The sequence below is a fragment of the Hippopotamus amphibius genome, chromosome 3, assembly GCF_030028045.1.
Source record: "Hippopotamus amphibius kiboko isolate mHipAmp2 chromosome 3, mHipAmp2.hap2, whole genome shotgun sequence".
NCBI lineage: Eukaryota > Metazoa > Chordata > Mammalia > Artiodactyla > Hippopotamidae > Hippopotamus > Hippopotamus amphibius.
The window spans coordinates 8,281,190-8,293,757 of NC_080188.1; the positions used below are offsets into that span (position 1 = coordinate 8,281,190).

At 36.0% G+C, this 12,568-nt stretch overlaps 1 protein-coding gene across 6 annotated transcripts in view; it reads left to right on the forward strand.

Moving 5' to 3' along the window:
* Positions 1-12,568, forward strand: part of STIM2 (stromal interaction molecule 2) — a 183,314-nt gene that overhangs the window by 151,590 nt on the left and 19,156 nt on the right. For 4 of the 6 annotated variants that reach the window (XM_057727470.1, XM_057727471.1, XM_057727468.1 and 1 more), the window contains exons 6-11: positions 2,379-2,556; positions 3,084-3,261; positions 7,767-7,934; positions 8,194-8,217; positions 8,614-8,714; positions 8,942-9,180. In XM_057727470.1, the coding sequence (XP_057583453.1) occupies positions 2,379-2,556; positions 3,084-3,261; positions 7,767-7,934; positions 8,194-8,217; positions 8,614-8,714; positions 8,942-9,180 (888 nt within the window). Of the gene's footprint in view, positions 1-2,378; positions 2,557-3,083; positions 3,262-7,766; positions 7,935-8,193; positions 8,218-8,613; positions 8,719-8,941; positions 9,181-12,568 lie in introns of those variants that run through there. The other 2 variants (XM_057727469.1, XM_057727473.1) reach the window with 2 other exon arrangements.

A 12,568-nucleotide genomic window follows, 5' to 3' on the forward strand; every position in this document is an offset into this window, starting at 1 on the left:
TTCTAAAAAAGAACATTTAAGAAATTGCTTTGTCATATTTGTAAGGAAAATAAACCTTATTCTTCTTTACCTTGACAGGAATACTTTCTTCCCAGGAGGAAAGTTTAACATATTTACTTCATTTAATTTCAAATTTCAGAAAGCTTTGGGGGAAAAATATTTGAAGAGAACACATTTTAAAGGAATTATTTTATTTTTCAGAAGCTAAAAAGGAATAGCAAAATTAACCCAAGAAAAATTTTCTTTCACAAATTATAAATTAAGGAACTAATCTTTATTTTACCTCAGTTCTTGAAGTTGAGACTTATAGATTTCTATGATACCATGTTGGGAGTGCCCCTGCTAAAAAAGGGTTACTGGAGTGGTTGGATGGATTCCATGACTTTACTGGTGGTTCTTTTTGGCTCAGGCTAAAAGAGCAGCTGGTGAAACAGCTGGAGCTCCCCTTTGTGAGAGTTGGTAGAAATGCACTGTTGGTGGAAATTACAAACCCTAGGAAATAGAACACTATTGAAATGCTAGGCATTCCACGGAGATGATACCCTTTCTAACCTTTTCATTGTCCTAAGTTTTCAACTGGGTCTTTTGGGGGTTGTCTTCTGTGAGATTTGATCTTGTTTTTTTCATGTGAATGATTGGTCAAAATAGAAATTAAACTACAGAATTTGTCTCTATATACAAATTGGTTGGGAATATTTATATTGTATTAATCCAAAAACAAACCACTCTCTAAGCCAAATAGTATTATCATTTGAAAAGAAACCAAACTAGTCTCAAAGAATGTTGAAAACAAATGTTTTAATAACAGACCAGTTTAGAAGTTAATGATGCATTACCTTTTAAATGTGTTTGTCTTAGAATTATTGAGTGAATGAGCCCTACATTTGGAACACCCACGCTAGATTTATAAAAAAACTAGCAGTGTCAAGTGAACAGAGATAAATTTTAAAGGAGTTTTCACTGAAATCTTTTCCAGTTTGTGACTTGTCCATCTGTTTATTGTTATTTCTGGTGATTATAGTTCAGCCTGAGCAAGGCTCATATTTGAACTAGAGCCCGAGCTAAACCTTTCAGTCTGAGGCAGAATAAAAATAAACCCTTTTCAGACTTTGGCCTTCTGCTAAAGAGTGAAGAGTGAATCTCTTTCACTATAGGTGAGGGCGTGCACTCTTGAAATATGCAGTGCTGAGGGTCTCTGGAGTAGAACACACTGTTTATCACACTAGGTAAACATATATGAACCCTAGATTTGTAAGCATGAAAACTTTTCATTTCTGTAGAACTCTTCATCTCATCAAACATGCAAAATATCTTGTTTCTGGAGGTCTGGGCAGTTAGGCAGTTTTTCACTGAAAAACTATATCTCTGTGCAACAAATAATACATTGTATTGTAATAGTTATCGTGTCTCCCTGCATTGAGCCCCCACACTCAGAAATAAACTAGGAAATTATTTGACTGGTCATTTCTCTGTTTTGTGTTACTGAAGACAGTAGGCCCTGGCTCATTGCTTCTTACTTTAGAAAAAATGGTGAGGGGTTGCTCTCATGCTTGGTGCTGCAGCGGAGGGCGACCCTGATGTTTTTTCCTCTAGTAACCCAGATCTCTTTGGCAAATAACCACCTAAAACATTCCTTGTTATGATCATTTAACCCGTGGTTTCTCAGCCTTGCCACTATTCACATTCCGGGCCGGATAATTCCTAGATAATTCTTTGTTACTGCCAGAGTAGAGGCAGGAAAGAGACTGTCTTGTGCATTATTGGATGTTTGGCTTCTACCTATTAGATACCAGTAACAAACACCCCTTCTTCCACCTTCCGAATTATGACAAGCAAAAATTGTCAAATGTCAGCTGGAGGGAATATCACCTTTGGTTGAAAATTACTAACTAATCTAGATATGTGGCGATATGCTTGGGAAAAACACTTTTTGGTGAATGGTTAGGATTTCAGTTTGTGTATCAGAGCATGACCTCTACCTAACTTGTCTGAAGGAAGGGACTTGGAATGGTGATTGTGATACTATTTCTGACTCCTTTCACCCCACAGAGCACCATTCTCTCTTCCTGATTGGAGATGATTTTGCCACTTCAGAGGTCCCCAGGAATTCTGTCACTAGCTCCTGTAGCAGCAGGGGCATGGTGCATCCATGTGGGTTTATCTCTACCCTCCCGTAGGTCCAGTATATCAGGTAGTTATAATAAGCACATTGATTATTTGAAGAAAGAGTTAAAAGGTTGGAGGTTGTATATGGAAGGGACATCTTCATATTTTGTTTTGTTTTTATATATCTACTACTTTTTAAAATAAGTGGCTGTGTGTATTGAGATTCTGTGATACTCAAAGAGTAATTTAACCATCTGTAATTCTCTTCATAGGCCCTTCTCATAACTGGATGAAGGATTTTATCCTCACAGTTTCTATAGTAATTGGTGTTGGAGGGTGCTGGTTTGCTTACACACAGAATAAGACATCAAAAGAACATGTTGCAAAAATGATGAAAGACTTAGAGAGTCTGCAAACTGCAGAGCAAAGTCTAATGGACTTACAAGAGAGGTGAGTAGGTAAAAAAAGATATGTCTTGTTATTTATGTGGGAAGATACAGTTTGTGAATATGTAATATGGGCATGTGCTTATACCATTTATATTTAGGTTGGTACATACATCAGGAGTTCATTTCATATTTTTAGAAAAGTATCATGTTGTCATAATTGCAAATTTATTATTAAGGTATGCACTAGGGAATAAATGGGTAGAAGACCAGTGGAAATAAATCAGGTATAGGTAGAATTATATGTGTAGTTAAATTTTTTTTAACATGATTTAAATAATTATGAATTTCTTCAAAGCTTCTTCCTGAAGAGTGTTGTCCTTATATATCCTGTATTTTTAGCTCAGGATAAACCAAAATAGCTATATAGGAGGCTACCTGATGTTTTTGTTGTCCAAATTTAATATTAATAGAAAATGCTGTGAATTCTGATTGAAACATGTATCCTATTGCTTGATACACATTTATTCATTAAAATAATGAAATTTTGGAAACTTTTGTGAGGAATTTTCATTTTTATTGTTCTGTAAGGCTTGAAAAGGCACAGGAAGAAAACAGAAATGTTGCTGTAGAAAAGCAAAATCTAGAGCGCAAAATGATGGATGAGATCAATTACGCAAAGGAAGAGGCTTGTCGGCTGAGAGAGCTAAGGGAGGGAGCTGAATGTGAATTGAGTAGACGCCAATATGCAGAGCAGGAATTGGAACAGGTATTTATGTTTTAAAAAAGTATTTGTGAGGATATTTGTATTGCTACTCTGAGGAGTTTTTGGGTTTTGTTTAGTTTCCTACATTTAGTTCCATCATATACTCTTCCTTAGTTATTAAAGTCATCTGTCCATATTGTTAGCATTGCTCGAAGTTCATACAGCAAAAAACAAAGTACCAACTAAAAGATAAAGTTACCCTCATGTTCACTCATTCATGAAGTCCTATCCCATCATGTTAGTTGTCTTAAGTAAATCTGTTTAACAACTGTAGCATATCTCAGTTTCTGACTGTAACCTAGTATATCTAATGTTAAACTTCTCTGCAAATGTTAAGAATCTCTGTTAAACATCCATTTGAATCCTGTTACATGGTTTCAGAACATAATCTGCTACAAATTCTGAAGTTGTCTAAAAGATGTCCTTTCCAGTATCTGCTTCTACTATGCATTTACTCAGGATGGCGTTCAGGCATTGCACAATTCTTCAGAAAAGGCGGGGAGGTCCTGGCAGGATTTAATTTATAGGTGGATGTGTTAGTTTTATAATTCTATTAAAAAATACCACAAACTTAGTGGCTTAAAACAACACACATTTATTATCTTAGAGTTCTCAAGTCAGAGTCTAAAATAGATCTACAGGGCTACGTTCCTTCTGGAGGCTCTAGGGGAGGATCTGTTTCCTTGCCTTTTCCAACTTCTAGAGGCTGCCTGCATTTCTTGGTTCATGGCCCCTTCCTTCATCTTCAAAGCATGTCACTCCAACCTCTGCTTCCATGGTCTTATCTCCTTCTTCTGACTCTGACCCTTTCTTTACTAATAAAGAAATTGAGGAACAAAATGAGGACGAGAAGACTTGTTCAAGTTTAGAGAGTGACTCAGTTGTAAAGCAGAGCTGAGAACCTAGGTATTCCACTTCCCACTTTGCTCGATGCACTGTTGACTTCTCAGTCAGGTGCTAAACAAGAAGTAAGAATTATGTAATGGATGAGTTTCAGTTTCAACTCATGAGACAATGTTCAGGATACTTTACTAATTCCTTCAAGATTGTCATTTTTGGTAGGAGATGTCTGACTGAACGCAGCTCTCTTTTTTTAACAGTTAACTATTCATTTTCTCATACTCCGGACATCTGTCTTTTGGGTCTTTTCCCTGTAAGGAGTTTTTCCTCTAACTTGACTGCTTAGACTTACGTTACAGTCGGGTCCAATTTACTTGACAGACCTTGTCTATACAGAATGTAGTAAAGAACCAGGGAGTTAACAGAAAAGGCTTAGCCAAATTATACTGTGTCTAAGAATTAGATATTATGTCCTTTTCTCCTGTGAGAACTCCATGCCTGTTCCCACTGAGACTTCAACTCTTGGTATGTTCCCAGTGCTAAACTAAAAAGCTTGTTAGCTGTTTTTCTGAATTTGGCAGATAAGAAAGAGCAAATCAGAAAGCAATAGTGGGAATTCTTCTATAGAGACATAAACTGATAGCAGTATTTTACAGGAGACTGCCTCACAGTGAGGGAAAAAGACACAATATAAAGAAGGACCCCAAAATCAGAAATATTCTAGTCTGGGGTTTGGGCATAGAGACCTTGCACACTTTCGTAGACCCTAAGATTACTATGATACTACATCCCAGCACAAGCATAATAATCCTGATGAGATCCTCAGTCAGTAAGAGGTGGTTTAAAGGAGAGAACTGGGTATTTAAAAAATTCTGTCCTACATGATTACAGTAATGAGAGACACAACTTTATGAGTGCTTACTGTATGCCAAAACTTTATGCTGTGCACATCATTGCAAAATGTAATCCTCACTATACAAAGACATTATTCTCATATATTCTCATATTATCATCTTACAGATGAGATGTGTAGAGGTTAAATAACTTGCCTTAGGTCACCTAGCTGTTATGTGGCGAAGGCAAGATTATGTGTGTTTTATTCCAAAGTCCATGGTTTCGCATACTGCTATTAAAAGCTTTGTTTATAGAAGTAAGTTTAACTGGGAAATTAATTTACATATAATGCCACATAAGCCACAATTCCACATAGTTTGAAGCATTACTGTAGCTTGTCTGATGGGTAATCAACTTCTTAAAATTAGAAGGCAGGAAAATTTGGTACATATTCTGTATAGTGTTATTTTCTGTAAAACAAAAGCCTTTGGGTGAATAATAGTACTGCTTTACATTTTGTGTGGTTTAAATACTTTTCACATAAATTATTTTGTTCTTAAAGTCTCAAGAAGCCCAAAGTTAGGACAAGTCATAGTACCCCTGTTGCACATGAAACAATAAGCCTTTGAAAGTAAAGAACTTGCTGAAGGTCACAGAGGTAATAAATCATAAAGTCGGTCCAGAAACCAGGTTTTCAGATATTTAGGCTGTTTCCTGTGTGATACCATGTTTTTACTTATTGCTGTTTTATGCCTAAGACACAAAAAGTATATAAATAATTACTATATTTTTAAACAACTTAATAATACATCATTTGTAAAAGCTATTAATTACTCATTTTTTACTGCATATGTTTCCCTGTAAATAACAATGTAATTCAGGCTGAGGGTTTGGATTCTGGTTAAATGATAAACTTATGAATAATAGCAGAGAAAATAGTTGCTGTTATCAGAAGGTCAGAATTTCCAAAATTTTGAGGCATTATTTGACAGTCAATCAAAATGTTGGTCAGGTCTCAGTTTATACTAGAAATATATCAATTCTGTGTTAAATGTGTTTTATTGAGCTCATTTTGGGGAAATGAATTTTTGGCCATAACATTAAGGAAAATCTTTATGGTTAAAGAGAAAAATGAGTGAATTTGTTCATATTCTCTGTATACTTCCTTGGCAATGAAAACTGTATAGAAATTTTAGCTTTAAAATCTTTTGTGAGAAGAAGGGCCTGTGAGCTACACTTTGTAGTGTTATATACAACTCCATGTCACAGGACCTGAGCTCAGATTCTCTCTTGAGAGATTAGCAGGGACCCGCACAGCTCTGCCAGCCGTCTTATTAAGCACAGTATTGTCCCAAGCACATTGCACAGGGAGTCGTGTCAGGCAAGTGTTCCTATGATTTGTCTTAAGTGAGTAAGTGCTGTTTTACCCTTCCTGTTAAAATCTGTATTTTGAATTGTTTACTTCCTGTCTGACGGTTTTAAAGTTTTAAAAAGTTTTAGAGTTTTAAAAAATATATTTTCTACATTTTTTTTCCTGTGGTATCTGACAGCTGTTCTCATTATCAGGAATTTGTGTCTAGTACTCTAATTTAGTTTATTCTGGCACATGATAAGGTTTGTTTACATAAATTGGGTTTGATCAAACCAAATGTTCTTCCTTACGTTAGTTTAGGAATGAAGTTTCAGTTACTTTTACTTAACTTTGGGGAAAATTAATTTGCGGTTATAGTGCTCTGAAAGCAGAATGCTCCAGAGTTCATTTGTCACTTTGAAGGTCTTGAGTGTGAGTACATAATTTCGTAAATTCCATCATGTATCTTCATACATCCTTAACTTGAGCTCTTGATAGTTTTTAAGTGAATCATTCCTAGAATGAGTTGTCTCTTTCTTCTGTGTCATTTTCTTAGACTTTCCTTAAGAGTTTTTTCCTTAGCACTTAATACCACCCCACAACTCACTAGGCATTTTAGTTTTCTATTTATTGTCTGGCTCCCCTAAAGGGCAGCTAGAAGAACTTCCACATTCTGACACTGAAGCTATATGTAGTTTCCCATGGAAAAATCAAGAAGACTCTCACTCAGAGTCTATCTTCTAAAAATTTACACTTAGTCTGCAAATGCTAATTTATCAACTTTTTGGTTTGTGAGAAGCAGGAAAAAATTAAATAGAGGTGATAAACCAGACTATAATAGGCAGATATGCTTATAACACTGAGAAATAACTGGCCATAAAGAAGATGTCTGAAAAACTTTTAAAAAATGGTATAATTACTTTAAAAAATGAGTGTGTAGTTAGGTAGCTACAGCAGGGTCTTCTGGGAATATTAGAAGGGGTAGTAGAACCAGGTATGCCCCCTATTTTGGATACTTCTTCATATCCTGTCCACAAACAAAAAAATACATTATGAGAAAAACATAATCCATTTCAGTTCATACATGCCCGGGGTTTTTGTTTCTCAGTGAGTCTGGCTGTTATAAAATATAAAAATGCAATATTGCAACCTAAGATATATGTAAGCTCCCTCTCACCCTCTGGCTTTGCAACCTTGCTTAGTGAGTTTAAGATGTACTTAAAACTTCAGCTTTAGTTTTAGTGTTAGAAGTTATTGTTTTAGACTGTGATTTAAAAAGATGTTTATAAAGAGTGTAATTCAAATTGCTTTTTCTCTTTGGTACTAAAAAACCTTAGCTTAAATATCTCTTAAAAAGAGAAATTTCTCTTTCTCTCTCTAACCTTTCCCACTTTCCTCTACCCCTCTTCCTCCCTCCCTCGCTCCCTCCCTCCCTTACCTTCTCTCCCATTCCTGCTCCTCTTCTTTCCTACCTCCCTCCCAGGTTCGAATGGCTCTAAAAAAAGCTGAAAAAGAATTTGAACTCAGAAGCAGCTGGTCTGTTCCAGATGCACTTCAAAAATGGCTTCAGCTGACGCATGAAGTAGAAGTACAGTACTACAATATTAAAAGACAGAATGCTGAAATGCAATTAGCTATTGCTAAGGATGAGGTACTCGATTATATTGCAAAACTTAGTACGTTTCTAAAGGGATTAACCAGTTGGTATACAAAGATCGGAACAAAATTTTAGTATTGCAGATTTTTTTCACCAGTTGGAACTTATTGCATAGATTGACTCTCATAATCATAGGCTGTAAAGTAAAATTATTTAGAGAAGCATATACCTTTCAGAATGACCTTAGTACAATTTAAAAATCATACCTACTATCATTATCATAAATGTTTTATACGGAGCTTTTCTCCTCTAGGTTGCTGCTTCATATCTGATTCAGGTTAGTAGTTATTAGAAATTAATGTCTGACTCTTAATAATTGTGTGAAATTATTGAGTCTTAATCTGGTTTCTAGTGAAACAACAGAAAACTCAGTTCACTCACTAACACCTCCATTGCGGTAGGATGTAGTTTATGTTATTCTCCTAGTTTAAATAGAAGATTCCGGTCTTTCTGATTCATAGAAATTAGAGAAAAAATTCTCCAGAACAAAGTTTGGCTTAGGAAAGCATGCTTTCTCCCTCATCTGTTTTCTTTTTTGGAAAATAGGGCTATATCTTGGCTAATAATTCTCCACTGATTTTATAATTAATAAATTCAAAACAAAATAAACCCCATTAGTATATGTGTATTTTTTCCCAAACCCAGTCTCACTGTTCTCTCTTTGGGTTTCTAGGCAGAGAAAATTAAAAAGAAGAGAAGCACAGTCTTTGGGACTCTGCATGTTGCACATAGCTCCTCCCTAGATGAGGTAGACCACAAAATTCTGGAAGCAAAGTAAGAATGTTACTGTTGCTATATGTCTGTTTTTATTGTGTTGAGATTTGTAATCTATAGACAATTTATGTTTTAATTTGTCATTTAATCGTGTACTATTATATCATTTATACTAATTCTGAGAGGGGGTAATTTCTTCTTGAAATTGGTTAATTGCCTCGGTCTGTTCCTGTGCTGTATTAAAGACTCTCTGATGCAACAAGTAATTCCTATATTGGCTTTTCCAGGAAAGCTCTCTCTGAGTTGACAACGTGTTTACGAGAACGACTTTTTCGCTGGCAACAGATAGAGAAGATCTGTGGCTTTCAGATAGCCCATAACTCGGGACTCCCCAGCCTCACCTCTTCCCTTTATTCTGATCACAGCTGGGTGGTGATGCCCAGAGTCTCCATTCCACCCTATCCCATTGCTGGGGGAGTTGATGATTTAGATGAAGATACACCCCCAATAGTGTCACAGTTTCCCGGTAAGTGGTGAGTTCAAACAAGAGAGTTGGTATGTTTTAAGAGTAACTTTCTGCCATGCCTTTTATGAATCATTTGCTTTGAAATCTATGGTGACAATTGTTGATTCTTCATTTTCTCTCTTTGCTGTTCATTGCGTTTACTGTTTGAGAATACTGTGAGGTGTGTGTTACACATATGTGTACGCACACATACATAATAACACATCATATGTGCTGAGTCACTGTATGATGAAGTGCTGAGCTTTGAGGGAAAACATCCTTTCACATGGCAGCTTAATCTATAGAGGAATTAAAAATTAGAGGAAGACCTTGGAAACCTGAGTTCTAATCCTAGCTCGGCCACTAACTAACCAACTGCGTGACATTGAACCAGTCGGTTTATTCTAAATTGTTGCCTTCCCAATAGGTATGTTTCATAGTATTTCGTTTTGCTTTTCCAGCTCTACCCTTTTATTGAAAGACTATTATGCTGATGTGTTTAACTCATAAAGCACTAAATCCATTCCCCTTTAAACAAAATTAAATTGTGTTTAAATTTAGAAAACATTTTTTTTTTGTTTCTAGAAAGTGCAGCTTCTCCCAAAAGTGGTTTTAACATGTACAGTTTTCATTATAATTGCTTTCTTTTGCTGTATCCTTTGACGATGTTTATAGTGTAAAGAATACCTTTTGGTAGGAAGGTGAAATTTTAATATTTTAGATTTTATTAATAAATTGTAGAATTTATTAATAAATATTTGGAATTTCTGCACAGTTATAGAGAGTTTAAATTTAAAATGGTGCATTTCTTGTATTAGAAATCATTTGAAAAACTGTTTATCATTATTATTGCTTGCCTGACTCATTTTCCAAATCTTTACAACCTTTTTGACACAGTATAGCTAGAACAAGATTCCAAAAACTAGAGAGCAAAATTTAATCATTAATCAGCTGAAAACTTACACAGAAATGTGAATCTTTGAGACACAAATCATGATATATGAGTGTTTTGCAGTTTGAATTTTTCTGTCCAATTGTTAGAGCTTTCCTGAAGTTATAACTTAGAAAGGGTTCTAATGTTAAAACAGTTTTGTGGAATAAAGCCCTAAATTTACAAATAATTAATCAGTGACTGTGTGCTTGTGTTCATTTCTGTGATTTTAATTATCTGGTTTAATGGCAAATAGATAATGCAAGCAGATTGGGGAGACACTAAACTCTTACAAGAGGAAGGGGAAGAGAACAGATTGTAAATGCAGTGAATACTGAGAAGTATGTGACCTCAGTCATTCACTTGCCCCATGCTGCAAGATAGTGATGGTTGCAAAGTTTTATCAAGATCTGGGCCAGCTCTGCAGTTTGAATACTGTCAGCTTGTTTATTTGAATTATGTGCACTTAAGCTTGCCATATGCAACACTGATTTATAAGTGTATGATTTTGTTTGAAATGATTGCCTTTTAAAGATGTGCTTCCTCCTTAGAAACCGTAATTATTCAGTATCAGAAGTGTGCATATATGTATTGCCTAAAATTAACTAGTTTTTTTTTAAAGCTCTTTTTTGGAATATAATTGCTTTACACTCTTGTACTAGCTTTTGAGGTACACCAAAGTAAATCAGCTGTATTTATACATATATCCCCATGTCCCCTCCCTCCCACGACTCCCTCCTGCTCTCCCTGTCCTGGCCCTCTAAGGCATCACCCATCATCGAGTTGATCTCCCTTTGTTATACAGCAACTTCCCACTAGCTATCTGTTTTACAGTTGGTAGTGTATATATGTCTATGTTACTCTCTCACTTCGTCCCAGCTTCCCCTTCACCTCCCCCACACCCCCAACCCCGTGTCCTCTAGTCCATTCTCTGTATCTGCATCCGTATTCTTGCCCTGTCACTGGGTTCGTCAGGATCTTTCTTTTCTTTTCTTTTTTTTTTTTGGAGATTCCATATATATGAGTTAGCATACAGTACTTGTTTTTCTCTTTCTGGCTTACTTCGCTCTGTATGACAGTCTCTAGGTCTATCCACCTCATTACGTATAGCTCCATTTCATTCCTTTTTATGGCTGAGTAATATTCCATTTTATATATATATATATATATATATATATATATATATATATATATATGTGCCACGTCTTCTTTATCCATTCATCTGTTGATGGGCATTTAGGTTGCTTCCATGTCCTGGCTGTTGTAAATAGTGCTGCAGTGAACATTATGGTACATGTTTCATTTTGGATTATGGTTTTCTCTGGGTATATGCCCAGGAGTAGGATTACTGGATCATATGGTAGTTCCATTTTTAGTTTTTTAAGGAACCTCCAAACTGTTTTCCATAATGGCTGTACCAACTTCCATTCCCACCAACAGTGCAGGAAAGTTCCCTTTTCTCCACACCCTCTCCAACATTGATTGTTTCTAGACTTTGTGATGATGGCCATTCTGACTGGTGTGAGGTGATACCTCACTGTGGCTTTGACTTGCATTTCTCTGATGATGAGTGATGTTGAGCATCTTTTCATGTGTTTGCTGGCCATCCGTATGTCTTCTTTGGCGAAATATCTATTTAGGTCTTCTGCCCATGTGTGGATTGGGTTTTTTCTTTTTTGATATTAAACTGCATGATCTGCTTTTCTATTTTGGAGATGAATCCTTTGTCTGTTGCTTCATTGGCAAGTATTTTCTCCCATCCCGAGGGCTGTCTTCTTGTCTTGTTTATGGTTTCTTTCTCTGTGCAAAAGCTTTTAAGTTTCATTAGGTCCCATTTGTTTATTTTTGATTTTATTTCCATGATTCTAGGAGGTGGGTCAAAAAGGATCTTGCTTTGATGGATGTCATAGAGGGTTCTGCCTATGTTTTCCTTGAGGAGTTTTATAGTGTCTGGACTTACATTTAGGTCTTGAATCCATTTGGAGTTTATTTTTGTGTGTGGTGTTAGGAAGTGTTCTAATTTCATTCTTTGACATGTCGCTGTCCAATTTTCCCAGCACCACTTACTGAAGAGGCTGTCTTTTTTCCATTGTATATTCATGCCTCCTTTGTCAAAGATAAGCTGCCCACATGTGCTTGGGTTTACCTCTGAGTTCTCTATTCTATTCCATTGATCTTCCTTTCTATTTTTGTGCCAGTACCATACTGTCTTGATCACTGTGGCCTTGTAGTATAGTTTGAAATCAGGAAGCCCAATTCCACCAACTGCGTCTTTCCTTCTCAAGATTGCTTTGGCTATTCGGGGTCTTTTCCATTTCCATACAAGTCGTAAGATTTCTTGTTCTATTTCTGTGAAAAATGCCGTTGGTCATTTGATAGGGATTGTGTTGAATCTGTAAATTGCTTAGGGTAGTCGAGTCATTTTCACAATGTTGATTCTTCCAATCCAAGAACATGGTATGTCCCTCCATCTGTTTT